The following is a 27,202-nucleotide window of genomic DNA, read 5'->3' on the forward strand; positions in this document are numbered from 1 at the left end:
GATCAGGAAGCTGTCATGGATCCAGCATCCCCTGTTATATTGTGATATGGCTTATTTTATGTTGAACGAATTTTTGTAAATCATCCCAATGTTTGTGTTGGGTGTGAGATGAGGGGGTAGCAGAAAGGGAAGGGGTGGAAATTTGGGAAGAAGAGAGTGAGAACAAGAGGTGTTGGTGGGTGGGATTAACACAGCTGCAGACAGAGCTGGAGCCAGACCCGGGGAAGCCGGCCGTGGGGAAAGAGACGGCCAGCAGTGGGCTCTGCAGGGAGCCCGGACTCCCCGTGCCAGCTAGACCGTGGGTGACCAGGAACGAGATGGGGAGGATGTGCTGGGCAGATGGATTAGCCTCTGTGACGGCAGCAAGTTCTGGAGCACTTTGTTCAGGAAGTGACCAGAAGCTGCCTGTGGCAGGGCTGTGTGGTGGATGGACAAGTGGCAGGACGTGAGGCTGTCCGGTAAGTTGAGGCAAGTGGAAGAAATCCCAGACACATTTGGATAACTTTCAATTTCTCTTTAGGCACTTTTCCAAAACAAAGATCATCTGGGGAGTCTGGGTGAGGATGGGAGCAAAATGTGGGGCACGGTGAGGCCACAGCCGAGGCTCCGGGATTCGCCCTATCGGGTGTTAGGAACTGGTCCTCTTAGGTTTTGTTTTGTTATAGTTACTGTTACAGATGATTGTAGAGTCCAGCTGTGCCACAGAGTGTCATCAGGGTGACCACTGGGGTGTCCACTGTGAAGATCCGACAAAGCCCCGTTGTTTGGGATGACTTGGAATCACTCCCTAAGAACAGACAGGCTTCATTTCCGTCTCAAACTTGGAGAGATACTGAAAACTCTGGACTCAGCGGGGGCCTGCTTGGAGGAGGGGAGCATTGCTCACAGCTTGAGCAGCAGCACTCCGCGGCGGGGTCCCCAGACGCCGCCCCGCCCCAGGGCTGCTCTGCCATCTAAACCACACCGCCTTCCTGCGCGAGCTCGCTTGCCTCTCCTGTCTCTGGGCCCTTTCAGCGCCTCCTCCAGCAAACTGCTCCCTGTGGGGGAGCGAGGTCCCCCTTGTCTTGTCCTTTGGTTATTTGTCCCACTTTTCTCTTTCAGAGGGCCGCTGCCAAGGCGACAAGTCAATGTTCTGTAGGATGGAAGTCTTGTCTCGCTACTGCTCCATCCCAGGCTACAACAAGCTGTGCTGCAAGTCCTGCAGCCTGCACGACAACCTCACCGACGTGGACGGCGGAGCAGAGGCGCCGCCCGGGAAGCACAACGACATCGACGTGGACGTCGAGGCGCTCGCGCCCACCCTCCCAGCGCCCACCCTCATCGTGGAGGTGGAGCCTCCACCAGGCACACCCCTCGAGGTGCCCCTCAACGCCTCCAGCTCCAACGCCACCGAGGACCACCCGGAAACCAACGCTGTGGATGTGCCCTACAAAGTCCACGGCCTGGAGGACGAAGTCCAGCCACCCAACCTGATCCCCCGACGACCGAGCCCGTACGAAAAGACCAGAAACCAAAGAATCCAAGAGCTCATTGATGAGATGAGGAAGAGAGAGATGCTCGGAAAGTTCTAATAAAGTGGAAAGATAGCATCAATAGCATTTTTTTCCTTGCTTATAGAGATATTCCATGGGATGGCAACTCCGGTGCTGTGGAGATGAAGTCAGAATTCCCGGTTCCAAAAGGCTTTGCGAAAACAAAGAGGGAGAATGTTAAATATATATATGTATATATATGTATACACACACACACACACACACATATATATATGTGGTTGTGAGCAGGTGGCATCTAGGTTGGTACGTGTGCTTCCCAGCCCTGGAGTGTTCTGAGTCCTGTACCAGGGCTGGGTGTGGGGTGGAGGGGAACACAGAGGTTCGACAGTGCCCATCAGTGAGAGGAGGCAGGAGGGCTAGCTCAGAGAGAGAAGGCACTTGCCCTGAGTTTCTGAGCAGTGGTTGGGGATCTCCCTTCCTTTGTGGTGACAACCCCTGCTGGAGATGAGGGAAATTTCCAACCAGTCTCCAGACCGAGGCACAAGCCCCCTTGGTGACTCTTAGGAGAAACAGTGATGTATCTACTAAGTTAACCCGCCACTAAGATGAGCGCAGTGAAGTGGAGGCTGTGAGCCCCACCCAGGGCCTTGGAGGGCCGGGGTGAGTGTGATGGCCAGCGGGGGCCCGTGACCAGCCTGAGGGCCACGCCCCACCGTGAGAGCTGGCCCTTGCTGCCAGGCAGTGTGCTTTCTCAGTAGAAGGCTAGAAGTCTTCTTGTGAAAAGCCTCCATCTTAAAGATCAACTCAAAATATGTGACGGGGGTCTGGGCGCCTGCCGGGGTCTGAGCTGCCAGGCTGCAGCCTCCGGTCCCCAGGCGTGGCTGGGGGCGGTCTCGCGCACAAAGGACTTCAGGAACGCCATCCGATCCGTCTGGTGCTCTCGCGCTGCATTTGAGTATCTCAACCAAACCCGAGCTGTGAAGCTGCCCATTTCCTTCTGGGAAGGTGTCAGGAATGCTGTAACTGGGACTTGAGGATAGATGGAAACATGTTTTCTACTTGAGGAGAAGACAGCGGTGGGGCCGGGGCACGCCTAGGCTCTCCCAGGTCCCCTCTTCACTAACCCTGGTTCTGCTTGTCACCTCTGGCTGGCCTGGCCTCAGGCCCAGGGCTCCCCAAAGAGGCTCTCCCCTCCCCCAGGTGCACTGGAAGGATGAGGGAGGCATGCGTTCTGCTGGAGAGTCCAGTGAGGGGACAAGGCCTGCAACTCCCACTCTGGGGCAGGAGTGCTCCCAGCAGGGTGGGGCCTGTGGGGGTTCAGGTTTGCTCCTGAAGACCAGCTGCTTTGCTTGCAGGGCCCAGGCTTGCCAGCCCTGGGGAGGCCCCTCGAGTCCTGCCCCCACCTCCATCCCTTAGAAGTGCCAGCTGTGAAATGCCTGATTGGGCCTCCGATGGGAGGCCGAGGATGGAGGTGGGGAGAGGCTGCTTTATCCTTTGCTCTTTCCAAACTTTAATAACTTCTATCTTTAGCATCATGGTGCTTTGTGAGCCCGATGAGAATGAGAGAAATAGGAAGGGACTGCGGGGAGGGGGAATGGGAAGACAGCGGCTGATTTTTCACCTCTCCCTGCATTGGTATGTTCTGAACAAGCAGCTTAAACTTGCCAAAATTGCAAGACCTGGGCACATTAGCTCCTTAGCAGGGGCCTCCCTAATTCTGAAGCTTTTCGTGTCCAGGAAAGTTCTAGAGCTTTTGGATTCTCACCAGTCATAGATCTTAGAGAACTCTTTCTTGTTTCATTCCCCGTTCTGTGGAGGAGACTACCGAGGCTCAGGATAACACCCTGATGGCTACTTCTTGTTGAGTTTTGAGGTGCTAAGTACGTCTGTCTGTACCTGTGCGTGGGTGTGAGCGTGCCTCTGCGTGTGGTCTAAGGGACAGAGTAAGGGTGCAGGAAACAGTGCAGGGACATCTGGGGTGCTGCTGGGATGATGGCTCACCTCCCTGTCTCCCCGGCTCAGCCTGCCTCCCTCCTCTCTGCCGCCGTGGCCCCCACTTGCTCGTACGTGCCCCAGTGTCTCAGAGGACTTTGCTGGCTTCCAAGAACCAAACTGGAGAAAACATTTCTCAGTATCTCTCATGGTATCACTTCCTCAGCGAGATGTGGTGGGAAGCATTCCTGCAACCCCATCTCTCCCCATTAGGAAATGGGTCCACGGCTTTCCCTCATTGGTTGAACTCATGGCAGCTGGTGCTACTTACGGGCGGAAGGGCTGGACCGTGCTTGCTAGGGTCTGTCCTAGAATGTCAAGGAAGTTCCAGACTAATGTGAGTTGGTTTACCCAGCCTGGGGGCCACAGGATGGGAAGACTCCCTCCCCAGATTCCCACAAAGCCGGGCTGTGCGTCTTGGCGGCTGGAAGCCTTCGACGGGGGGCCCTAGGTGGAACCCTCCCAGGGCTCTTCTTGTGCTGCAGGAAGAAAGATGTCCTCTGGGAACTGTAGGTCAGCGTGGCCATGGCCCCACATGCCATACTCAGTGCCTTGGGCCATATATCCACAGAGATTCTAGGACCAGATGGTCCTCAGAGGTCTGTCTAAGAAGGCAGTGCTCACCACTCTGAGACACTGCAAATCTCTGCCGAGCTTGAGATAGCTGGAGAGCTGGCTTAGCAATAGGCCTGAGCTGCCAGCGGTGGCCGAGGGGCTCCTGCAGCCTGGGGGAGGCAGAGGACGTCTTGGGTGGAGGTTCCCTAACACCAGGTTGAGGCTCAGAGGTCCTCTCTGTCCGTGGCTCTGAAAGTCAGCCGAGGGGCCTGAGAGTCACTGCATGTCTGTGGGAGACTTGTGCTGGAGTTTTGGGACCTGGCTTTCTGATCTACTCCTTTTGGAAAACCCATGGAATTTCACATATAAGCCTTTTGTGTGTACTTTGTTTTTTGTTTGTTTGTTTGTTTGGAGTATACAAATGGTGCTCAATAGCCAAGTCTTTATCAGATGAAGCATTATGACTATGCACTCCTGTCTGCCAGGCAGCCCCACACCATGGTGCTGAACGCACATGACATTTTATCTTACTGATAACAGCAATCAACACACTTGTTTTTCTGTAGTCAAATTTGGCTTCTTGATTTTTATAACTTATTAAAGTCAAAATGTCTATGTTTTTGCACATCATACCTGTGTTTGTTTGTTACCTTGTCTACGTCTGTTCCCCCTCCCCACCCTGAACTTGGGCAGACAGAAGGATGTGCTGCCCTCGCAAAGCCAGGAGGTGTGGGGGGACACTGGTAAGCTGTGAGCCAAGGCTGCTCAGGGCAGGATCCCGAGACGGGCAAGAGGCACCCAGAGGCCTGATGCTTCTCCCATTTCCCATGGGGTCAGTCCTCCAGCCAACATGACATAGCCAGTAGCTCCTAAGTCACCCTGCAGGTCAAGGAGGAGGTGAAGACTCTGCAGACACCTCCTCCTCCCTCATTACCACCCCCCTTCTCTCCTCTAATTAGGGTTTCCAGGAAAAATTGCTAGATGCTGAGTTAAATTTGAAATTCAGTGAAATGCTCTTGGATCTTATAATATATATGTTGTAAGTACAGTTAATATGTACACTGATATACATGTATATGCATATATATATATATATATATGAATACAGTGGATCACTTTTGGTTTGCTACGGACATTGTTAAAAAAAAATAAAAAGCAAAGCTGCATAACTGGGATAAGATATTTGCAAATCGCTTATTTGACAAGAGACTTGATTACATACTATATAAAAACTGTCCAGTCTCAGCATTAAACAAACAAACAAACAAAAAACCCAAACTGGGCAAAGATTTGAATAGACACTTCACTAAAGAGAAATGGATGGCAAATAAGCACATGAAAAATAATCAAAATCATTAGGCTTTAGAGAAATGTTTTTTAAAACCACAATGAGATAATATTACCAACCTATTAGTGAGGTGGGAAGCCCCATGAAAATGACGGCAAGACTCTCAGGCAGGGCCACTACTCTCCTGCCAGCACCATCTGGTTCCCTGGCCCGGCAGCATTATCTCGCTTTTTGCCTCTGAAACAGCTTCTAGGAGAGTGGAACTTACCCGTAAAATTCTATTGGTTCCCTGAGCTAGCTCCTGATTGGTCCATTTGTAGCATCTCATTTGCATGGAGCTCACTCCTGGTTCGTCCATTTCTATCACTATTGATTGGTCCATTTCTACAAAGCTCGTTCCTAAATAGACAACTTTGTTACATCTTATTTGCATATGATGTTTCAAAGTGTAGACTAGCAGCCTATAAAAGCCTGTGTAACCCTACAGACAGGGTCCAGAGTTTGGAGTGTTAACTCCTCTGGGCCTGCTGGCGTAATAAACCCGAGTTCTTCAACCCTGTGAATGCTGCTTGGTCTCTCACCCGGATCCAGGTTGCTGTCACCACTGAGCTGTAACACACTTTGCTGCAACATTAGCAGGATTAAAATGAAAAACAAACAAGCAAAACAAATACACCCTGACAATACCAAGTGCTGGTAAGGAAGTGGAGCAATGGGAACCCTCCTGCACTATTCCTGGTAATGCAAAAATGGAATGACTAGTCGACAGTTTGGTAGCCTCCTATTAAGTTAAATATTCACCTTCAACATGACCAAGCAATCCTATTCCCGGGAACTTACCCAATAAAAATTAACTCACTCTCCCTCTCTTTCTGTCTCTCTCTCTCTCTCTCTTTCACACACACACACACACAAATGGAAAAGGCTCTCTTTTCTGAAAGTCCTCACTTACAAGATCATGTGGCTTCTATTAATAGTTTCTTCAAAGCACTTCAGCTTTTTACTAACACACACCCACTCCGCTCAACACCCACTGCCCAGTTCCAAAACAACATCCACATTTTAGGCTTTCATTATGGCAGCGCCCAAATTCCAAGTACAAAAATCTGCATTAAGTTATCCATTGCTGCCTAACAAATCACCCCAAAACTTAGCAGGTCAGAACAACAGGCATTTACTAACCCCCAGTTTCTGAGGGTTAGGAATCCAGGAGTGGTTCACCTGGGTGTTTGTGGCTCAGTGTCTCACATGAGGCTGCAGGAAAGCTGATGGCTGTGGCTAGTCTCATTTGAAAGCTGAAGTGAGGGACGACCCACTTCCGCCCTCATTCATGTGATTGTTGGAAAGCCACCGTTCCTTGCTAGCTGCTGGCCAGGGGCTTTGGTTCCTAACCACATGGAACTCTCCCCAGGCTGTCTGAGAGGCCTCACGACATGGCAACTGGCTTCCCAAAGGACAAATGATCCAAGAGAGCACATGGCCAATACAAGAGCCACAGTCTTTACATAAGCAAACATTTTAAATAATGTACCATTCCTTCTACCACATTCCAGTCATTAGAAGTGAGTCACTGAATCCAATACACACTTAAGGGCAGGGTGAGTCCCGTATCTTGGGAGGGTAGCTTATCAAAGCATTTTGGAATATAATTTTAAAACTATCATCCAACTTCTGGACTCTCTTTCTGTCTCATTGATCTACAGGTATATCCCTTCACCAATATCAGTGTCTTTATTACTATAGCTTTGTCGTAAGACTTAAATGAGTATTTTGAGTCCTCAACTTTATTCTGCTTTTTCAAAATTGTCTTGGCTACTAATTCCTTTGCTTTTCCACCTGCTGTTTTAGAGGCAAAAAGTGAGATAGTGCCGCTGGGCCAGGGAACCCGACGGTGCTGGCAGGAGAGTAGTGGCCCTGCCTGGGGGTCCTGCTGGTCTTCTTCATGGGGCTTCCCGCCTCACTATCATTGCTTTTCAGGGTCCTCAGGCAGCTGCTCCATGCACCGTCTAGGATTTTTGCTCGTATTTAGTGGGAGATACAAGGTAGTGTGTGCTTACTCCAACAAGTTGAACCAAAACCAACCAACGTTGCTTCCAGTGATTATATCCATACAGAATAAACTCACAAACAGGGAATTTATGAGTGTAAAGGAAGAATATTGACTGGAAGCTTCTTATTCATCACGTCTCCAATCACACTTAGCCTAAATTTTTTATTAAAATTTTTAACGTAAAGTTTAGAGGATGATCAACAAACATATCTATATCCTCCACAAAGATTCGACAACAGTTGACTAATTTTTGACATATCTGAAAATACGCTGCAAACATCATGACTTTTTAAACTTGAAAACTTTTGCATGCATCTCCTAAGAAAAAGGGCATTGTCCTTTATACCTCAGTACCATTATCACATCTAGGAAAATTAAACATACTACATTATCTAATACCCATTCCACCCTCACATTTCTCCACATTCCCCCCAAATGTCTTGTAGAGTTGTTTTACTGTTTCTGAATCAGAAGCCAATTAAGGATCACATCTTGCTTTTGGTTACATCTCTTGAGTGGCTTCATCTAGAAGACTCCACTTTGTTACATTGGCTTTTTGAAAAGTCCAGACTGGTTGTCTCATACAACGACCCAAACTCTGGGTTTGTCTATTTCCTCACCGTGTAATTCAACTTGTTTCTCTGTACCTTGTATTGCTTGTAAGCAGGACAGTAAGTCTAGATAAGAGACTTTGATTTTCATTAAATATTTTTGGCAAGAATCCACCACAGACGCTTGTGTGTGCTTCATACGGCGTCTCGTCCGGAGTCACGTGGCGTCAGGTTGCCCCACTGGTAAAGAAACTCAGTTTGACAGCCAGATCCCTCCATTAAAGGCATGTCTTTCCTCTGCACTTGGGATGTCATCTTTTGACACTAGGTCAATAATGTTCCTTAAAATTTTTTTTCGTTTATTAGGGTTTTATCATCCATTGAATGTGCCTGATTTGATCACATTAAGGGTTGTAAAATGGTAATTCTTCTAAATTTATCACTGCATGTACAATTAAAAGATGGCTTCTTCAAGTACGTTTATAAAAAGCTGTCTTTTTTTGTGTTTTTTCATCATGGGCTTATTTTACTTTTACTTTTTATGTTGTAACTAATTATGGTGATTATTCTTTTTGATGTTTCAACTGTCCTAAATTTGATCACTGGAAGTACCTTCAATTTGGCCTCGTGTCCTTCTGACACTGTCCCATTAATCTCTGTGTTCTTGTGCTGTTGCATAAAAAAATATTCCAGGCATACTTTACACTCTCCCTGCTCCAAATATGGAATCAGCCATTTCTCCAAGGAGCTCTAGATCCTTTTAGTGGGGAAATGGCATTTAGAAACCAAGATCTGGGTACTAAGCATGATCACTGCTATTGGGCAATCAAAACATGTTTTTATTTATAATGTCTTGCAAATGGCTCTGTACAATGTTAAATTTTGAGGTTTGTTTAAAAGCTTCATTTTCCTTCTAAATATACTTAAATATATAAGATACTTTCTAATGAGCTAAGTCAAAAGACATACTATGCTGAATTCTTGAGTTTTAATTCTAAAACCTTTTTCAGATAGAAGGTTCTAGCTAATTTTAATAGAATAATCTTTTGAATGATACCAGTTGTGAACAGGAAATATAAAACTGGAGGAAGCAGGCCCAAGGGGAAAATGAAATCTTTCTAAAAAAACATGGAAAATGTTTGGATAAACAATTTCAACTGATGATTGGAATGTTTAATAATAAAATATTCATATATCACTTTACAAAAAGAATTCCTAAAAGACATGTCACAAAAACAAACAAAAACGCAATCTTCTGTGTGAAATCTCCAAGGGCAATTTCACCATCTGGACCTCAGCTGGGGTCTTAGGATTTATGTTAATAATTTATGTTAGTATAAAAGCAGGTATAATTAGGGACACATAAGAAAAAGGAAAAACATGACTAAGTCACTTATCAAGATTAAAGTCAGGGGGAACCTGTCAAACATAAAAATAAAGCTGATTAAGTTAAGGTAATTGCGCCCCTAACCCGTTTGCAAAACACATAGCTTTGGGACTTGCACTCTTGGGACTTGAGGTTGAAAATGAACCTATAATTAACACACAAAACCAGAACTGAAGACCTAGATCCTAGTCTTGACTCTAGTCAGTGAGCTCACTTTCTTTATGAGTGAAATGAAAGGCTCTACATAAACTTAAGATCTCTCCTGGCTCTAATGAGCTGCCAGAGGTCTAGTCAGATTCTGGAAACACATCAGTCCTGCAACAGACAGGAGAGTGTCTGCCTGACAGTCTCTCTACCCGCTTCAGTTTACTCCAACTTCTACCACACTGTAAGTCTCTGTTCAGCAATGTACAATCATAGCAAATAAGTAATAATGTAAGAAAGAAACACCACTGGAAAAAAATATACATATATTTATAAATATAACTTGTTGGTGTGGCAGTTCATGGAAAGTGAGCTTGATTATTTCCATGTGAAAACCTAAATTTAAAGAATTCCTTTTTACCTTTAGCTTCTCTTCATGAAAGGCGGCATGTCCTACGTCTGCCTGCCATTTTAGAAAATAAGGCCCCACATTTATTCACATTATTAACAACTCAAAACCTATTCCTAAAAGAAAATTCGTGTTGGAGCTTACTCTTAGAGGGGAATAAAGTCTGATGAAAGAAACAAAACACTTAGTCTATTATTTTCATGTTGTTTTTAAACATCAAAGTTTAAAATTTTTAGTTTTTTAAAGTTAGGCCTTTTACATTTTTCTACGAATTTAAAAATTGTACGTATTTTTAGAAACCTTAGAATTTATTGGTTCTTATAAAATGTGCCAAGTCAGTGCTCTTTATATTTTATCATTACTTAATGGTGACTGGCACATTCTCTCCAGGAGAAATAAAAAAAGACTTAATCTATCAGAAGTTGGTGCCCTGTTTATCATTCTCCTGATCATTCTCCAGTGAGAATTCTTAAATTATTTGAGGTGAATTAAACGTCAAAGGGCTTAGCTCTTCTAAGAAATCTCAGACCCCGTATTCCTTCCACTTATAGAGCTTCTCTTTACTGTGGACTTTTTTGTGTCTACAAAGGTTTGACCTGTAACTGTAGGCTTTCCCACATTCCATGCATTTGTAGAGTTTCTCTCCAGTATGGATTCTCTCGTGTTCAGTTAGGAATGAATACTGGCTGAATGCTTTTCCACACTGATTACACCGGTAGGGTTTCTCTCCCGTGTGAATTCTCTGATGTCTATAAAGGTTAGATTTGCAGCCAAAGGCTTTCCCACACTCTCTGCATGCGTACAGTTTTTCCCCAGTATGAATTTTCCGATGCTCATTAAACGATGAATACTGGTTGAAGGTTTTCCCACATTCCTTACACTGATGGGGCTTCTGTCCAGTGTGAATTCTCTGATGTTCAGTGAGGGTTGAGATGCGTGTGAAGGTTCTCCCACACGCCACGCATGTACACAGTTGTTCTCCAGTGTGAAGCCTCTGATGTTCAGCCAGGGATGTAAACTGGCTGTAACTTTTCCCACATTCACTACACGTATAGGGTTTCTCGCCTGTATGGATTCTTTGATGCCTATGAAGTTTTGCTCTACAGCTGAAGGCCTTCTCACACTCAGCGCATTTATAGAGCTTCTCCCCAGTGTGGATTCTCTGATGCACCGTGAGGGTAGAACACTGGCTGAAGGCTCTCCCACACTCCTCGCACTGATAGGGCTTCTCTCCAGTGTGCACCCTCAGGTGCTTGATGAGGGTTGAGCTGCTGCTAAATGCTTTCCCACACTCGTTACATTTGTAAGGTTTCTCTCCAGTGTGAATCCTCTGATGGGCAAGAAGAGATGATCTGTGGCTGAAGGTTTTCCCACACTCATTACATCTGTAGGGCTTCTCATCAGTATGAACTCTCTGGTGTTCAATAAAATGAAGGCTCTGGTTGAAGCTTTTCCCACATTGACTGTAAATACGAGGCTTTTCTCCTGGGTACATCTGGAAATATCTCATTAGATCAAAATTCTGTTTAAAATCTCTCCCCAGAGTATAATATAAATTAGGTATCCTTTCTATAGGAACACTCTGTGGTGTAACAAGAACTGTATTTATAAACAAGCCTTTCCCCAGCTCAAAACTTGTCTGGTTCCCATCTCTGCTGATGGTTCTCCTGTGTGAAGCCACCATCTGCCCAGGAGCTTTCTTCTCTTGCTCCTGTTGTATCCTGCCCTCAAATTCCAAAGCTCCTCCCAACCTGATGTCCAAGTGACCAAACTTCGTGGATTTTCTCTGCGATATTCCCTGAGACGTCTCTTCTATAGAACTGTCCTGTTTCGGAGGCAGTGCTTCTATTTCAGGCCATGTCTTAAAATCTAGAATGAATCAGAAGAATTAACGGCTCCTCTGCTGGAGGAGACAAACGTGCACCAGTGGGACAGTAAAGCTGGCAACGCACAGAAAAGAGGTTTGATACCACGCGGTCTCACATATGGACTTGAACCTGGAGAAAACAGGATGGAATGGAAGGAGAGGCACACAGGTTAAGGAGTGGTGTGAGAGGATAGAGTGGACTCATCAGAGTGAAAATGAAGATGCTGCCACTGGAGAGGAGTAAAGGCAGACAGAGAGCTGGCTGAGCAGAAGGAGTGAGGATGCAGGGAAGTGTGGCTGCTGAGCTCGGCCTGAATCCTATGGGACCCTGCAGTTTACCTTCATCTCCTGCTCTGAAAACACGAGGCAATGAAGCAGGTAACGTCTCTTTACTTTCTCCTCTCTACTCACATGTTGCTTTTATTATATTTTTTTCCTCATGCTATCACTGAAACTCTATACGCAGTAACTTAAAAATATTTGCAATGTTTCCTTTAAGTTTTGTTTTTGTATGTGGATATGATTTCAAATCACAGTCTGCGAAAGGGGAAACAGTCTGTTAAAAAGGAGGACATCAGGGTTTAGAACTTACAGCAGCCCTGAAGCATGACGGTGCTGACGACACCTGATCTACGCTCACGACGCTGATTATAAAAAAGGGGGGAATACGGAGAAAGTCAGCCACACGCAGCCATCTACCCCCCGTGGCTGACGGCGTGACGCCTTCTTTCACACCACCCACCACCGCGTTCCCCTTTCTACCTGGTCATGAGGAACAGCAGGCACGTTCATGTCTTCTAATAAGCTGCAACCAGAAGACTGGATTCTCTTTGTAGGAATTTTTTGAGATTAATGAAAGTCTACAAGAGAGGTGAAGTTCTGACGCGGGCCCAAGCCCCGGGCTCCAATCTGATGCTGAGTGAGAAGGTCTAGCTTGCGCTGACTCTAAGGAACTCTGGGTTACAGCCTGGCTTTCTTTAATCGATCCACGATTGAAAACAGATTAAAATTAGATCACTATAACTAGGTCATTGTATGTACTTAAATAAGCTAAACACCTTAAATAAAACATAGGTTAGTTATATTAATAAAGTCCATCCAGTTTTAGTAATAAAGTATATTTTATTGAAATTAAATTTAAAAAAAGAAATATAGGCTATAATTCTGTATAAAAATCCAGATTTTTTTCTTTATGGGGCCCTGGGTTCATCCCCTGGCAGCGTCACCGACAAAACAAAACAAACAAAAAATAGATTTTCCTTAATGATATCTATGGGAAACCTAGCAGTTTGGATTTTCAAGGTCAACCAAGGTACCTTCTCTGTTTTAATCCTGTCCCACAATATGACCTTCCTGCCCAACCAGAAACGAACCCTATTACTCTAATCATATTTCTTTACAGAAACTCAATTGTTTAAGCCTAAATTGACCATCTCGCTCTTAGAATATCAAAACATTCTATCACTTAACTTACATATATAAAGCTTCTGAAAATAATTCCAGTATTTGCTCAAGGACAACGGTGGATATGTCTTACGATGATTTGTTACTTCCTTGCTGTGTATAAGACAAGTACACAATTAGAATGTCTTAGACAAAAAAAGAAAAAAAAAAGAATTAAACAGAGAGAGCAAGCTGGAAAAATTACTATAAAGGGCAGGTGGGTTTGGAAAGGAAAAGAGATTCTGTCCTGTCTTACTGGAATCCTGAGACTGAATCAGTCACTTACTGAACAAATACTGACTAAGAGGCAATGATAATAAGAAATAAATAAATGACCAGACAGTAACAGTTCATTCCTCCACGGTGTGGGACTCCGGTTTGAGGCTCAGAGAATGAGGATACTGCGACCAACAGCGTTAGTAAAGAACGGCCGTGTGAAGGGAGACGGACGGCAGAGAAGGGACGGGCTTCAACAGAAAAAGAAAAGAGGCCGTGCGAGCCAGAAAGAAGGCTGGTCAGAGCCATCCGTGGGGACAGTAACCCGTGCAGGGGAGGCGTATTGGCTAAAGAAGGAAATCCAGGTTGGAACTAGTCAAAATTTTGGTTAAGCACAGTAAGGCCAAGTTTCTGAATAACTGAATGAAGAATTCAGAATAACATAATAACCGAAGGCGTTACCAGTTCTTAGGCAGAGTGGTCATGCTCGGCAGAGGGGGCAGCGTGGCTCAGAGGAGGGACAGGATGGAATCTGAAAATGATACGGCTGCAGTGGTCTGGCTGGACTGGGCACCTCATTTTGAACCTCACTGGCACTGAGTTAATCATAGAGGCAATTCAGTTCAATTTAAAAAAACATTGACCAAATCCAATATATTGGATGCTGGAGGCACAGAATTCAAAGACTTGGTCTCTCCCTTAAACATGCAATCTAATTAGAAAGAAGTGGGTAACAACTAATAAATGGAAACAAAACAACTATAATCCGTTAAGATAAATACCATAACGGACATGTTCCAGGCATGCAGAAGGCGCTACGTGGACACAAACGACAGGCAGATGAATGTGGACTGGGAAGCAGGAGAGACAAGGAGAACCCGCAGACGAGGGCGGCCTGCGAGGCGGGCAGACAGGCGCTGGAGGGGAGGTGGCTTCCCAGTGGACAGGATGGAAGAGGAGAGCCAAGCTAAGGACAAACATACAGATGCTCATGAGTACACAGTGTGGCCAGAGCACGGCGCCAGAGTGGAAGTGGCCACTGACGAAACCACATAGGAATCTGCAGACACGCTATGACGTAGGCTTAATGCCACATTAAGGAATCTTACTTCACTCCATGGATAACAGAGAAACAATGAAGTCACTTAAGGTGTAGAATGAACACTTGAGTTTCAAAAAGATCACTCTGCCGACGGCATGGAAGCTGGGTGGAGAGAACACGGCCCCGGGAGGAGAGGGTTAACTTTCCCATCGCTCATGAGACTTCTGCAAACCGCGGTGGGGTAAAGTGGCAGTCGGAACATCTAAGCTCAGACCATCGTCTTACATACTACGCTGCACTGCCTGCTAACTCTTTATTGGGAGAAACCTGTGTTTTAATAAAGTTGAAAAATACCTGTAGGGAGAACAAGTGAAAAAAAGATGTCAACGAAAGCAAGACTCGTAGATTAAAATTTAAACCACAAAGACAGGAGCACAATATTGGCAGATCTAGGTCACATGGTGAACAGAAATGACACTGGTGATCTAGGTTTTTGTCACGACACTTCAGCTTTGTAGCTCTGTGACCAAAGTATTTAAAAATCTCTGATGCTCTATTTATTCAGATACAAAAAGAGGAACTGAAATTTGATCATCTTTAAGTGATTCCCCAGTCCTGACAACCTACAGATTCCCCAGTCTGACCAACTAGATCAGACCAGGCTAGCGGAGCAGTCAGCAAACTTCAGGTCTCAGCCAAAATCCAGCTGATCCCTGTTTCTGCAAAGTTCTGTGAGGACACAGCCACACCTGCTCGCCTAAGTACTGTCTCTGGCTGCCTTGGCAGCACCCCCAGCAGAGTTAAATGCTTGCAAGAGACCGTACGGCTCCCAAAGCCAAAACAGTTACTACCTGGTCCTTTATGGGAAAAGTCTGCTGGCCGCGGACTAGAAAGGCCGCCGGGGTTATGTTAACAACAGCCGGCTGAAAGTAACAGCGGAAGATGACAACCCAGTTTCAAGAAAATAAAAGGGAAATGTTAAGAAACCAGAAATAAAAGGACATTGATAATACTCTGAAATGTGTAGATGGTTACAGAAATGAAAAAATTATAAAGATTTCAAAATGGGGCAGAAGGTGTAAAGTCTTTAATCTGTCAGACACGAACAGGTGTAAACACAAATGAGAAGAAACCATGAAGACCAAGGGGCCACAGACGGCAGGAGGAAGTGAGGGAGCCGTAGAAGCAAGGGACAGAGAGCGCAGGGAGTGCACAGGAGGAAGAGGTCAAGACAGAGATCTTCCTGATGCAAAGAAACCGTTACAACCAAGGGGCCGTCTACCAGGTGGCCCTGAGCATCTCGACGGGGCTCGGAATCCCCAGGAGCTCTCCGAGCCCTCCTCAGGACCCGCTCGTGCCCGTCTCCCAGTCACTCACTCACCGAGACGGGGGTCTTCAGGGATTTCTCTTTCCACCATACAGGGGTCTTCTCCTAGTTGCAACCGGCAGATCACTTTTGGCGTTGAAAATGGAATCCCTGCTCGCGAGGAAGGAAATGGAGTCTGAACAGAGCGCAGGAGAGCAACCCCCGGACTCACAAGCCAGACCCTGCAGGGCAGAGGGGGCAGCACCGGCACTTCGGGGGATGGGGCAGGAGGCGGGTTTGCTTCAGGAACAATACGGGGCCCTGAGTATGAAAGCCTCTGAGATGGGAGGCCTTCCTGTATGGTTTTCAGACTCTAAACTGGGATCTGGTCATTGGATCAGGAGGCGGGGCGGGGCGGGGGGCGGGGCGGGAGGCAGGCAGAGGAAGAACAGCGTCACGACACGAAGGGCATCACGACAAACAGGCATGCTTTCAACTCTACAGGTTCTGGTCCTTTCCCAGGGGCGTGCAGGAGAGAGGCCTGCAGACTCGAACCCCAGAGGGAGCCCTAAAGTGCCCCCACAGCAGGTGCCCGCGCCTGGCAACCTCCTCACCCAGCGAGGCCAGGGCGCTGAAGTTGTCCAGCATCACCTCCCGGTACAAGGCTCTCTGTGTGGGGTTCAGGTGCAGCCACTCATCCCGGCTGAAGAACACGGCCACATCCCCGAACGTCACAGACCCCTGTAATGGCAAAGCCACTCCTGTCCGCCCAGGCCACATCTTCTCCACCAGGAGACTCAGTAAGGAGGTGACACCGGGATGTGTAGCAACCAATTCTGAAAATGCCCCAGGACTCTAAGTATTTCAAATCAACTATTCATGTTATTTCTGGAACCACCCATCAATTACTAAACAGATATTTACTGAGTGCCCACTTGGAGCAAAGACCCATGCTGCCTGCTCTGAGCGTAAGAAAAAAGGGGCAAATTTCCTGCCAAGAGGGAATTTACATACCAACCTGGGGTTTGTCAGAGTAACCGAGTGCATCCATTTATCTCCTCCTTCCCACTCAAAATCCAAATTAAGTAAAAGGGGAAAAAAATCGGAGTACATTTGGAGCGATGCGGAAAACGGGGGACGGTATCATTAGAGAGCAGGTCACTAGGAACACCAGCGATGACCACTGGGGTACAATCTGCCGAGTGTCCACGGGGCAGCAGACGTTGTGCCGGGTGGCCTACGTGCCCACGCTCTCACGCCATCTTTTTGGATTAATGGGAGCTTCTGATGACACCATTAAGAAAAAACATCACAAAAGGGTTTAAAAAAGGAGGGCGTGGTGGATTGAGAAATAAACTTTCTTAGACAAGCAAAAAATTCATTACCAGCAGAGTTGCCCTGCAAGAAATGATAAAAGTTCTTCAGGGAGAAGGAAAATAATACAGGTCAGAAACTCGGATCTACATTAAGGAAAAGCGACAAAGAAGGAATAAGTGAAAATAGAATCGTTTATTTGCCTTATTCTTAACTGATCTAAAAGGTAACAGCTTAAAGTAATAATAACAACGAACTGAGTGATGACAGCATATGAGGAGTAAAATGAGTGACAGCAACATCACAAGGGATGGGTGGGAGGGACGGGGACTGCTCTGTATCTGTAACACCCAGGAAGCAGCATGGTGTTACTTAAAGGTGGACTTAGATTAGTTGTAAATTTATACTGCAAACAGCAGGGCAACCGTTAAATTTTCTTTTTAAAAAAAGAAGCACTACTGACATGCAGAGACAGTAGAAAGACTTGTGGTTGGCAGCGGTTTGGAGTAGGGCAGGGGAAGAGGGCTAAACGGGTGAGGCAAAGGGATCATTTTAGGGCAGTGAAACCATTCTGTATGATACTGTAACGGTGGATACATGACACTCTGCATTTGTCAAAACCCAGAGAAATTTACAACACAGAGAGTGAAACTTAATGGATGCCAATTTAGAAAGCTCATTTCCAATGCTAGAGGGTCCCAGAATGGAACACAGAATGTGACAGACAATCTACATACAGTACAAACGTATGGTCCAACCTAGTGAAGGAGGTGGTAGGAGAGGTGCTGACCTTCCTAACTGGAAATGAGTGGGGTCTGTGAGACCAGCGGGACTGCGCAGAAGCACTGCACCCTGGCTGACAACGTAGACTCCCAGCGGGGTATGAGTTAACAATACAGATACTGCTACACACTTGGCCTGGAACTGAAGGGTTAAGGTCACCGGCCGGCAGACGGGGGGGAGCTAGGTTTCTCACTGCTGTTGGAGCGGGAAGTTACAGATAAGGAAAGAAAGGAGGTTAGAACGATCCGTGTGGCACGAAATCAGAGTTGGAGACATCAGTATGAATACTTAGCTTAACATACGTACAGGTGGTTACCTATAGAAATACACATACAGATGGTTTTATCCACATATATATATAAAACTGTACACCTAGATGGTTACTTACAGAGATGTTTACACACGCACACACATACACATGAGTTTCCTCTCTCCGTCAGCTGAGAGGGTCTAAAAGCAAAGACACCCCAGCAGCAATGCGTAAACGTAAGGCCCAGATCTTGCTGCTAACACCCTTCTCCAAGGGAAAAACCAGGGCTACTGGAGAAAGAGCTGACTTTGGTCCTGGGCCAGGGAATACACAAAATCAGCCTAAGGCACCTCGTAGTGCTAAAAGTAAGGAAGTGCTCCAAAAACAAAACCAAACCCACACGCTGACAGGGGTCTGTCAAAGGGACAGAGGAACAGACTGACAGAGCTCCCAATGGCCAAAGCTGGAACAATTAGAGCAACAGAACAAAGCAGTATTAGATTATAACCCGAAATAGAAAATATGCATCTGCGAGCCCACACTAATAAAAATAATGAGGGAGAAGCGAAAACCCTCCGTACAGAATTTCAAATCCTTTATGTCGATTCTCTGCCCCCAAGGAGATGGAGCATTATCCCTGCTCCTTGTGTGTGGGCCGCACACAGTGACTCCTCCCCACAGAGGACAGAGGGGCAGATGGAAAAGGAGAGGACATTTGCAGTGGAGAATCCTGCCAGGTGATCAGGTCATCGCCAACAGTGATAGGTCATTTATTCGTATGTCATTTTGATGACTACCTCTGTAGCTTTCCTCCCCAAATCCATAATCCCATTAAGAAAGATATCAGACAAATCACATTAGATGAATATTCTATAAAATATCTAACCAATACCCCTCAAAACTGTCATGATCATCAGAAACAAGGGAAGTCTGAGAACCAGAGAGCCAGAAGGAGCCTAAGGAAACATGACAACTAAATGTAACATGGTATCCTGGATGGGATCCAGGAACAGAGAAAGGACTTTAGGTAAAAACTAAAGAAATCTGAATAAAGTATGGACTTTAGTTAATAATAATGTATCAACATTGGCTCATTTAATCATAACAAATGTCTCATAATAATGCAAGATGTTCATAATAGTGAAAACTAGGTGAGGGGTACATGGTAACTGTGTACTTACATGGTCAGTACGGTACTACCTTTGGAATCTTTCTCTAAATCTAAAACTATCTCCAAAAACTAATTTTAAAAAAATAGTGACAATACCAAAAACAGGTACTGATTTACTGCAAAAAAAAGTTAATCGACAAACTATAGCTATAAAGCAATCAACACCAAGCCCTACGTATCTTTCCCCCACAAGATAAATTACATGTTATATGGAAATAGAATAGAGTAAGGACTGTTTGTAAAATCTGCGAATATCCTGCTTCTTCCAAAAATTATGTTTGTTTGATTTTTCTAACAGACAGCAGAGAGAAATTCCCCTCTCAGGACCTTTAATGAGGAAAGAAGGTGAGATTGAACACTGACACTGATGGGACTCAAATGGGGTAATGAGACCTGTGATGGGGTCTCTAAGAGACTTAATGATCGAACAATTAGATACTGAATTAGTGGTCCACAAAATCTGGCTCCGAGGCGCAAACATACTTCTCTCCCTCTTCCTTGAGCTAAAATCAAGCCAGTCTCTCCAGCCTGGGGGTGTGAGAACGCTCACGACAGGGACGAGCCCTACTCTAGGCAGAGGGTGGCCCAGGTCACAGCTGCGTTTTGCTCTGCACTGCATTTTGCTGGTTTTATATTTTGGTTCCCTGAAACACCCTGAACGCTGCTTGTAATTAAAGAATCGAAGGAAAATCTAGCCTAGTGAGGAGGCATGTACCAAATTCAGCAGGTCCTAAAATAATGCTGTTTCTGCTGTTACTAAAGTCGTGACAGCCGGCATTTACTGAGATTTGGTATGTACCATGCACTGCTCTCAGCACTTCACATAGACTGTCTCAGAGCATGTTAACTGTACAGACTGTCTCGTCTGGGCTTCAAGAGCCAGCTGTATGACCTTGATTAAGTTACTTGCCGCTCTGTGACTCAGTCTCCTCATCTGCAAAATGCAGATATTAACTGTCCTCTTGTAAGGATTAAATGAGGTATGTATACTACTAACCACACTTTCAAATGAGGAAAAGAGGCAGAGAGAGAAAATAATGTGCCTGGTCCCATCCCTAGCTTGCATGCGAACTCGTGAAACCAACTTCCAGAGTCCACATTTTCACCCCGCGGGCTAACGCTGCTTTGTAGAAAAGCAGCCAGTGTCAAACAGAATGGAAGGAAGCTGGTGTTGGGGGAAAGATGGGGACTTTCATGGGGAAATATTTCACAAGATTTGGGGAGTGACAGACTGGATCTCTAGGGAAAAGCTCAGGCTTGAGGACAGATATTTGAGAAAGAGCTTCAGAAAGGAGAGGGTTAAATAATGAAAACAGATCTCAAGGAGAAGCAGCAAGAAACAAGAGCCCAGGAGGGGAGTGTGAAACAGCAGGGAAAAAACAATCAGAGGAGACAGAGGCACCAGTCAGGCAGATGAGAGGGGCTTTTGGACAGTTTAACATCACAGTTGCATGAAGCAGACAATCTCCCAAGAGTGGGGGAGCCCTCTGCCCTCCCTCCCCACTGCCGGCCTCAGGGCCTGGGCCAAGCTACGCTCCTTCTGGGTTGCCCGCCAGTATCAGGCCTGCCCTTCAGTATCAGCTCAAAGTAACTCCACTGCTTGGATCTTTCCCCTGAATCTTTCTGGAGGATTGATCATCTCCTAAGATCAGTACCATGAACTCCTTGAAGACAGAAATAACACCTTTCCTCTTTGTACCCCCCCAGTGCCCTGCACAGTATCCTGTACACTGTCAGTGCTCAATAAATGTTTGTTGAGGGTGTCTTCTGACCTTCCCTGGCTTAGCCCCAAATGACACTGTATCATCTGTGAAGACAAAGCCTGCCTAATACCCCATACTCCACACCTAACACTTACTCCATCTGGAAGCCTATGTTCACAACTGACTTAACCTTTGGTCAAAATGAGTTTAGGGTGAATTAAGAGTGACCTGTGTCTGAGGTCTGAGGACAGAGGACACACACTCCTCAGTGACCCCTTGATAAATCCAGGATCATGGGAAAAAACCTAAGAGGGTCTGAATTCTCCGTAGTTACCACTGGAAGGTAAAGTATCTGGACAAAGGATGGAAATACATGCACCATCTCTGAACCCAGGAGGCAATTCATGAAAAAGACAAAATTCACTTACTGTCACCTTAGCAGGCAGCAAATCCAGCGCCATTCTTTCCTTCTCGGTTTTCCCGTCAAGGGAGAACAGAGTGCTTGACAAGGTAGGTCTGCAGAGGAAAAAAAGGTGTCATGAAGAACTCTGGTGTCAAGGGATGGCTTGGAAAAAGGACGTTACAGCCACCCATAATGTCTATCACGTCCTGACAAAGCCACCCACATCAATGACGCAAACCAAGTGAAAAAGCCAATGAAGCTCTAAGACAGTTTGCCCATCTCCACCTCCTCCTTGTATTAACCATACTGCTAATTTCTATAAATGATGCTTTCACGTCCGCCTGGGGTCTATTAGCTGCGTCTAAGCAGACTGACTCACCATAGGTATCTGGAGTCCTTAAGAGAGTTTTAAACTACACGCTCAGTCACAGCGAACATGAGCTTCCTGGGCTGCCACTTTCAAACACAGCCAACCGGTCCTAAGCCCGTTTGCCCTGCCTCACCCTCTCCTTCCTGAAGAAACCACAATAAAGGTGCTTCCCCACATTTGCCCTCTCTTCCTCTGCCTAATGATGAGCCCAGCTGCTTCCTCTGAGGGGCCCTGCCTGGAGTGCTGTGTTCTCTCTAGGGAACTGTGAGTAACCTCTAACCTGTGAACTTTCTCACCCTCTTTCTTTCTCCCTCTTTCTCTCTCTGCATCTAGCCTTACGATAGCTGTCCGAGGTTACATGGTTAAAACACTCCCTCACACACACGCACACACATGCACGACGTACGCCAGATAGGTTGCCACTCCTAATCACAAATTCCAAGAGCGCCACCTCTTATAGCATCCACAGCTCCAAACACAAGCCCCAGTTGGGAGAGAAGGTAGGAGGAGCAGCCAGACAAATGGCAGAGAAGAGCCTTGGCCACGGCTGCCTGCGCTGGCTGCCTGGGTTTGCAGCGGGCTCTGCGGGGACAGCGGCAGGCAGGAGGCTCAGCACGCCGAGGGCGCTGCGTGGTCCCGGGCCACGAGAGGGAAGCTGCCGCAGCAGTACCATAGATGCGACGCACACCTTCTCCCTGCTAGGCGTCTTGCGTGCTTTGCATATAATACTTAATCCTCACAACGACTCTAAAGTTACTGCTTCCCCATTTCACAGATGTGAGGGAGTCTGAGAACCGGGGAGTCTACTGACCTGCCCAGAGAAACAAAATCGGTTAGTAGTAGATTCAAAAGGGGACTCATGGTCCGAGTCCAGGGCCCCAGTTAAATGTGGCAACTTACCTGTCCAGTCTGTGTCTCACTTTCTTTCCCTGTAATAGGGGGACAGAGCACAGCCGACCCCCGTTATCTGAGGGTGAAACGAGTTAGCTCGTCAGAGGCGCCCGGCAAGAGCCTGGCGCACCGAGGCTCTCCATGGGCGCCAGCTATTGTGTTTATCATCTGTTTCACTTACAAGTTTCAAAGAAGACGGCCCCTTGAGACTCCCCCCCACCACACACACACAGCAGTCCCAGGCACGCCCCACCTCACCTGGCAGATGCGCTGCGTCCCCGCGCGTGTCCCGGGGACCAGTGATGTCCAGCCGCGCGCACCGGACCGCCTCCTGACCCACCGCACCGGCCCCGCACACCGCCCCGCCCAGACGGACACCCGCGCGGCCTCCGACTGCCACCACGAAGAGGCAGCAGGGAGCTTCCCGGCCCTAGGCAGGCCGCCCTAGAAGAGCTGGGATCACCCGCGCCCAGAACCCCAAGAAGGCCACCGGAGCCTTCCCTGCCGCCCCCACGAACCCCGAAGAACTACGACTCCCGGCTTGCCTCGGGCCGCGCGCCGCCTACACTTCCCAGGGGGTGCCGGGGCGCGGCCACTTCCGGGAGGGAGGCGAGCGCTTTCCCGTCCGGGGAGCCCTCCATCCCGCTGTCCCGGTAGGGCAGCGAGGCCAGGGCGTGCGCACGGGGAGAGCCAGGTGGGCGCTTTCCTCCAGGTGCTCGCTGCCCAACTCAGCTGCCTGGCTTGTTTCGTTAGGCAGGCAAAACTATTTGAAAAAAACAAACCTGAATTTTGACGTCTTTAGGAGGGTCCATGCGCCGTAGAGCCCACCGGCTAGTTTTGATTATTTTTTTTTAAATTATTTTAATGTGTACCCAGAAGATAATGTATGCATAGGTGCAATTTAATAATAAAACGAATACCCACATACCCTACACTCTGCTTACAAAAGAACCTGACCAGGATTTTGGAAGACTTGTCCAAAGGCTTCCCTAAATTGTGGAATTTATATACTCTAGATTGTGTTAATTCCCTTGCTTAACTTGATGAGTACGTTATATGTATGTGTCCCTAAAACAGCAAGTGTTTACTTTTGCAAGGTTTTTGACCTTTGTGTAAATAGAATCTGGTATATGTTCTTCTGACTTAAATGCTCGACATAAACACTTACAAGTTCACCACTTGTGAACTTGTTTTTTTTTTTTTTTTTTTGAATGGGAATACTCACTCAATTTTATTTCCATACCGCTTACATTTAAAGCCGTTTTTGGTTGACGTTGGGCAAAATTGACCTCACACTTCCCCTGTACCTCCGGCTACCCCATTGCCCCTTTCCTGGGATGAGGAGAGCTTCCCCTAGCCTCACATCCTGCACCACAGGGGTATGTTTCTTTCCCTGGGTGAACATACATTAGGTTCACCTGTCTTGATACACGTGAAGTTCATTCATTTTCACTGTTGTAAAACATTCCATTATTCATTCATTTAACAAACATGTATGTGGCTTTCTGATAGATTTTTTAAAAGCAGGTGTCCTGAGGTGGGAGCATGCCTGGTCTGTTCAAGGAACAATAAGAATACAGTTGCTGAAACAGAAATAAGGCGGGAAAGAGAAGCAGGGGATCAGAGGCAAGAGGGCTAGAATTTTAGGCTCTTATTGGTTGTTATGTCACTGGATGTTGCTCTGGAAGCGAATGCTTTGGACATGGAAGAGACACTCATGTCATTTTTTTCAGTGATCACTCTGCTGTGCTGAGAATAAACTAAAGGGTCAAAGGAAGAAGTACAGAGATTAGGACTAGTTAGAAGACCATTACAGTAAGTGTGAGTGAAGACAGCAGTTTGGAATGAATAGAAGTTATGACAAGTGGTTGGAAAAACTCAAAATTCAAAATACGGAAAAGATGAAGGTATTACGAACATTGCAATATCCTGTTTTTCAACTATGAAGTGTATCTATACTTTTAAAACAGTCCTGGTAATTATATTACGTTTTTAAAAAAGATATTCTTTATGCCCTATTTTTCTGGTTATAAAAATTAAGAATTATCTTCTCTCTTGACTTTCTTTTGTTAACCTAAAACAAATAGGCTGCCAGTTATTTCTCCAGCAAAAATGGGTTTATTCCAGATAAACAAAGAATTGCAATCTGGGGTCTGCAAATGTGGTTGTGCAAGTCCCCAGCAAAAATGGAGAGAACTCTTTTAAAGAGGGGACAAAGGAAGATGAGAAGGCTGTAAACAGAGAGTTCTTTTTCATTGGCTGATTCCAGACAGTCTCTCATTGGCCGCGCTGGTGCCGGAGGAAGAATTCCCTTTTCCTGCAGTGCTCTTCCTGTTGGGGGGTGAGCGCGCCCCCTGCTGTCTCCCGTCCCTATTTGAGGTTTCTGTTTATTAAAGTTTTATACTTTATACATTAAACCAAGTGCAATTTTATTTTACTCACTGTCCCAGGTAAAATTTTAAAAATCTGAGCTAATAGGCCATGACTACTAGTATCTAACTGTAGTACTTCCATATTCCCTTTTCTTTCTCAGATATGAATTTTGGCCATTCCCTTGAGTTTTATCAGTCATTTTTGTTTTTAAATTTATATTTAACCGGTTTCTTTATTGATCATGTCTATACCACCTTTATTTTCTCTTTTGAGAGACTTGACATTTCTGTTTCTTTTTCACACTGTCCCCGCCTAGTTTTCATCTGTGCCCTCTCAGTTACTCTGTGGGCCTCTTGTACTTAGTTTTCTGGAGAAATCTGAGGCCAATATGCTTTTTCTCCTCTTGTTGGTAAGCTTGTTTATTTCTCCACATTGACTTTATAAATCTCCACCCTGCCCTCGTTTCCTGTATCTTTAAATATTTCTATTTTTTTGCCCCTGTATCTAGCAATTTGGTTTTTTCCATTATTTCGTCTGAGATACAAAGAAAGGCTAAGGCACTGTCCTATTTTTTTTTTTCTGCTTTATTAAACTCTTATTCTTGGTGTGTGGCTTTCATGACAATGTGAAGATCTTACATTTTAATTCTTTGTCCTTTCCTCCATTTCTGGAAGGAGCCTTCAAATTTATCTTCCAAGCTTACAGAATCCAATTTATAAAGTGATTATTCTTTCACTTTCTCTTTCTAATGTAGTTTATTCTTTAAAAAGAAATGACCATCTGCTTATTTGAAAAAATGTCTACACTGCATACAGCATCCATGACATAGTAAGAAACCCACTATCCTGACCCAGCAGGCCCCTTGGATCCATGGTGGTGTAACTGAAGGCAAACTGTTTCTTCCCTTCCTTGCTTCCTCCCTCCTCTCCATCCTCTTTCCTTCCTTAGTTCCTCCCTTACCTTCCTTCTCTTTACAGTGAGGAAATAAAAAGAAAAAATGTGGAAAAGGAATAATGGGAATTGTTCCCAACTATTCAAAATTTGAAAGGCTAAATAAAATGGAGTATATGCACTGTGTTTAAAATTAAATTACGGCTCCTCTTCTATCTTACTCTCTTAATCAGCTGATGATCTTAGTGTCACCCATCCTCGTGCACATGTGGAATTGAGGGTGATGGGCGGACTGGATGGGGGAACATAATGTGTATACCGTTTAGAACGCCACATACCATGATCCTGAGTGTCAATGACAGAAACATGCAGTAAGTCATTTATATCTTCCAGCCCTATACGAACTCTCTTGGAGGTTTAAAGGGTATTATAATTGTACAGATACATTTAAGAGTGACTGCAAATACTTGTTTAGAAAAAATAACCCCACTGACCTAAATGAGGAGATATACAGGCCAGATGGTGCTGAAATATAGGGTTCTGAGGGTAATTCTGTCTGGGTCTTTCCATCACAACTCTACAAATTTATGGGGTGAGTCATGAAAACCTATAATTTTTGACTGGGTATAATCTAGTTGCTGAAAAGAAATTGGAGTTTTGTTAGCTTGTTTTCCTTGGCCCATACCTTTCTACTGAAGCAGAGATCACAAAGCAGATGTTGGAGAACCAGCAGCTTTTAGACCTCTCTTGCTACAGGCCTGCCAATGGCTTGTTCTGTTTTAGGAACAACCAATTTTGGGGATATGGCACATAATAAGCACTTAAAGAATATTGTTGGAATAGACAAGTGAAAATCAGGCAGACATGATGAGTTGTTGTTTGAGTGGGTAACAAAAATGTCTCTTCTGGTAATTCTCGGAGGTGAGGTAGTGATGCTGGTATAAATCTAGAACTCCCATCATAACCTTTAAAAAAAAACAATAAAGGATATGGAAGAGAAAAGAGAAGAGGCAGCGGTGTTCCTAAAATTGATACAAAACCACCACCAGAAAGAGAAAGTATGCCCTACGTGTGAAAATAAGCAACAGCTGCCTGGTATGTAAGAGCACCGAAAATAAGGAAGTGCCGGAAAGTACACGCAGGACATACAAACAACTCCCACGGCTTGACGACAACAACAACTAACAGTGCAATTTAAAAACGGGCAAAGGATTTCAACAGACGTTTCTCCAAATAAGATATACAATGGCTAAAAAGCACATTAAAAGATGCTCCACATCCCTGGTCATTAGGGGACGCAAGTCATAACC

The 27,202-nt window shown here is 45.7% G+C and overlaps 2 protein-coding genes across 4 annotated transcripts in view; one reads left to right on the forward strand and one right to left on the reverse strand.

Moving 5' to 3' along the window:
* The window catches only part of ADAMTS2 (ADAM metallopeptidase with thrombospondin type 1 motif 2), a 205,553-nt gene extending 200,338 nt beyond the window's left edge, over positions 1-5,215 (forward strand). For 2 of the 3 annotated variants that reach the window (XM_032464908.1, XM_032464909.1), the window contains one exon: positions 1,102-1,275. In XM_032464908.1, coding sequence (XP_032320799.1) covers positions 1,102-1,138 — 37 coding nt within the window. In that variant the 3' untranslated portion in view covers positions 1,139-1,275. Of the gene's footprint in view, positions 1-1,101 lie in introns of all 3 variants that reach the window. The other variant, XM_032464910.1, reaches the window with a different exon arrangement.
* A 2,311-nt stretch (positions 5,216-7,526) lies between these two features.
* The window catches only part of ZNF879 (zinc finger protein 879), a 33,146-nt gene continuing 13,470 nt past the window's right edge, over positions 7,527-27,202 (reverse strand). The window contains exons 5-10 of the mRNA XM_032466341.1: positions 23,195-23,273; positions 22,887-23,155; positions 21,393-21,480; positions 16,358-16,484; positions 15,819-15,914; positions 7,527-11,738 (exon numbers count right to left, since the gene is read on the reverse strand). Of these exons, the coding sequence (XP_032322232.1) occupies positions 10,393-11,738; positions 15,819-15,914; positions 16,358-16,484; positions 21,393-21,480; positions 22,887-23,155; positions 23,195-23,273 (2,005 nt within the window). The 3' untranslated portion in view covers positions 7,527-10,392. The remainder of the gene's footprint in view (positions 11,739-15,818; positions 15,915-16,357; positions 16,485-21,392; positions 21,481-22,886; positions 23,156-23,194; positions 23,274-27,202) is intronic.

This window comes from Camelus ferus, chromosome 22, assembly GCF_009834535.1.
Source record: "Camelus ferus isolate YT-003-E chromosome 22, BCGSAC_Cfer_1.0, whole genome shotgun sequence".
Classification (NCBI taxonomy): Eukaryota; Metazoa; Chordata; class Mammalia; order Artiodactyla; family Camelidae; genus Camelus; species Camelus ferus.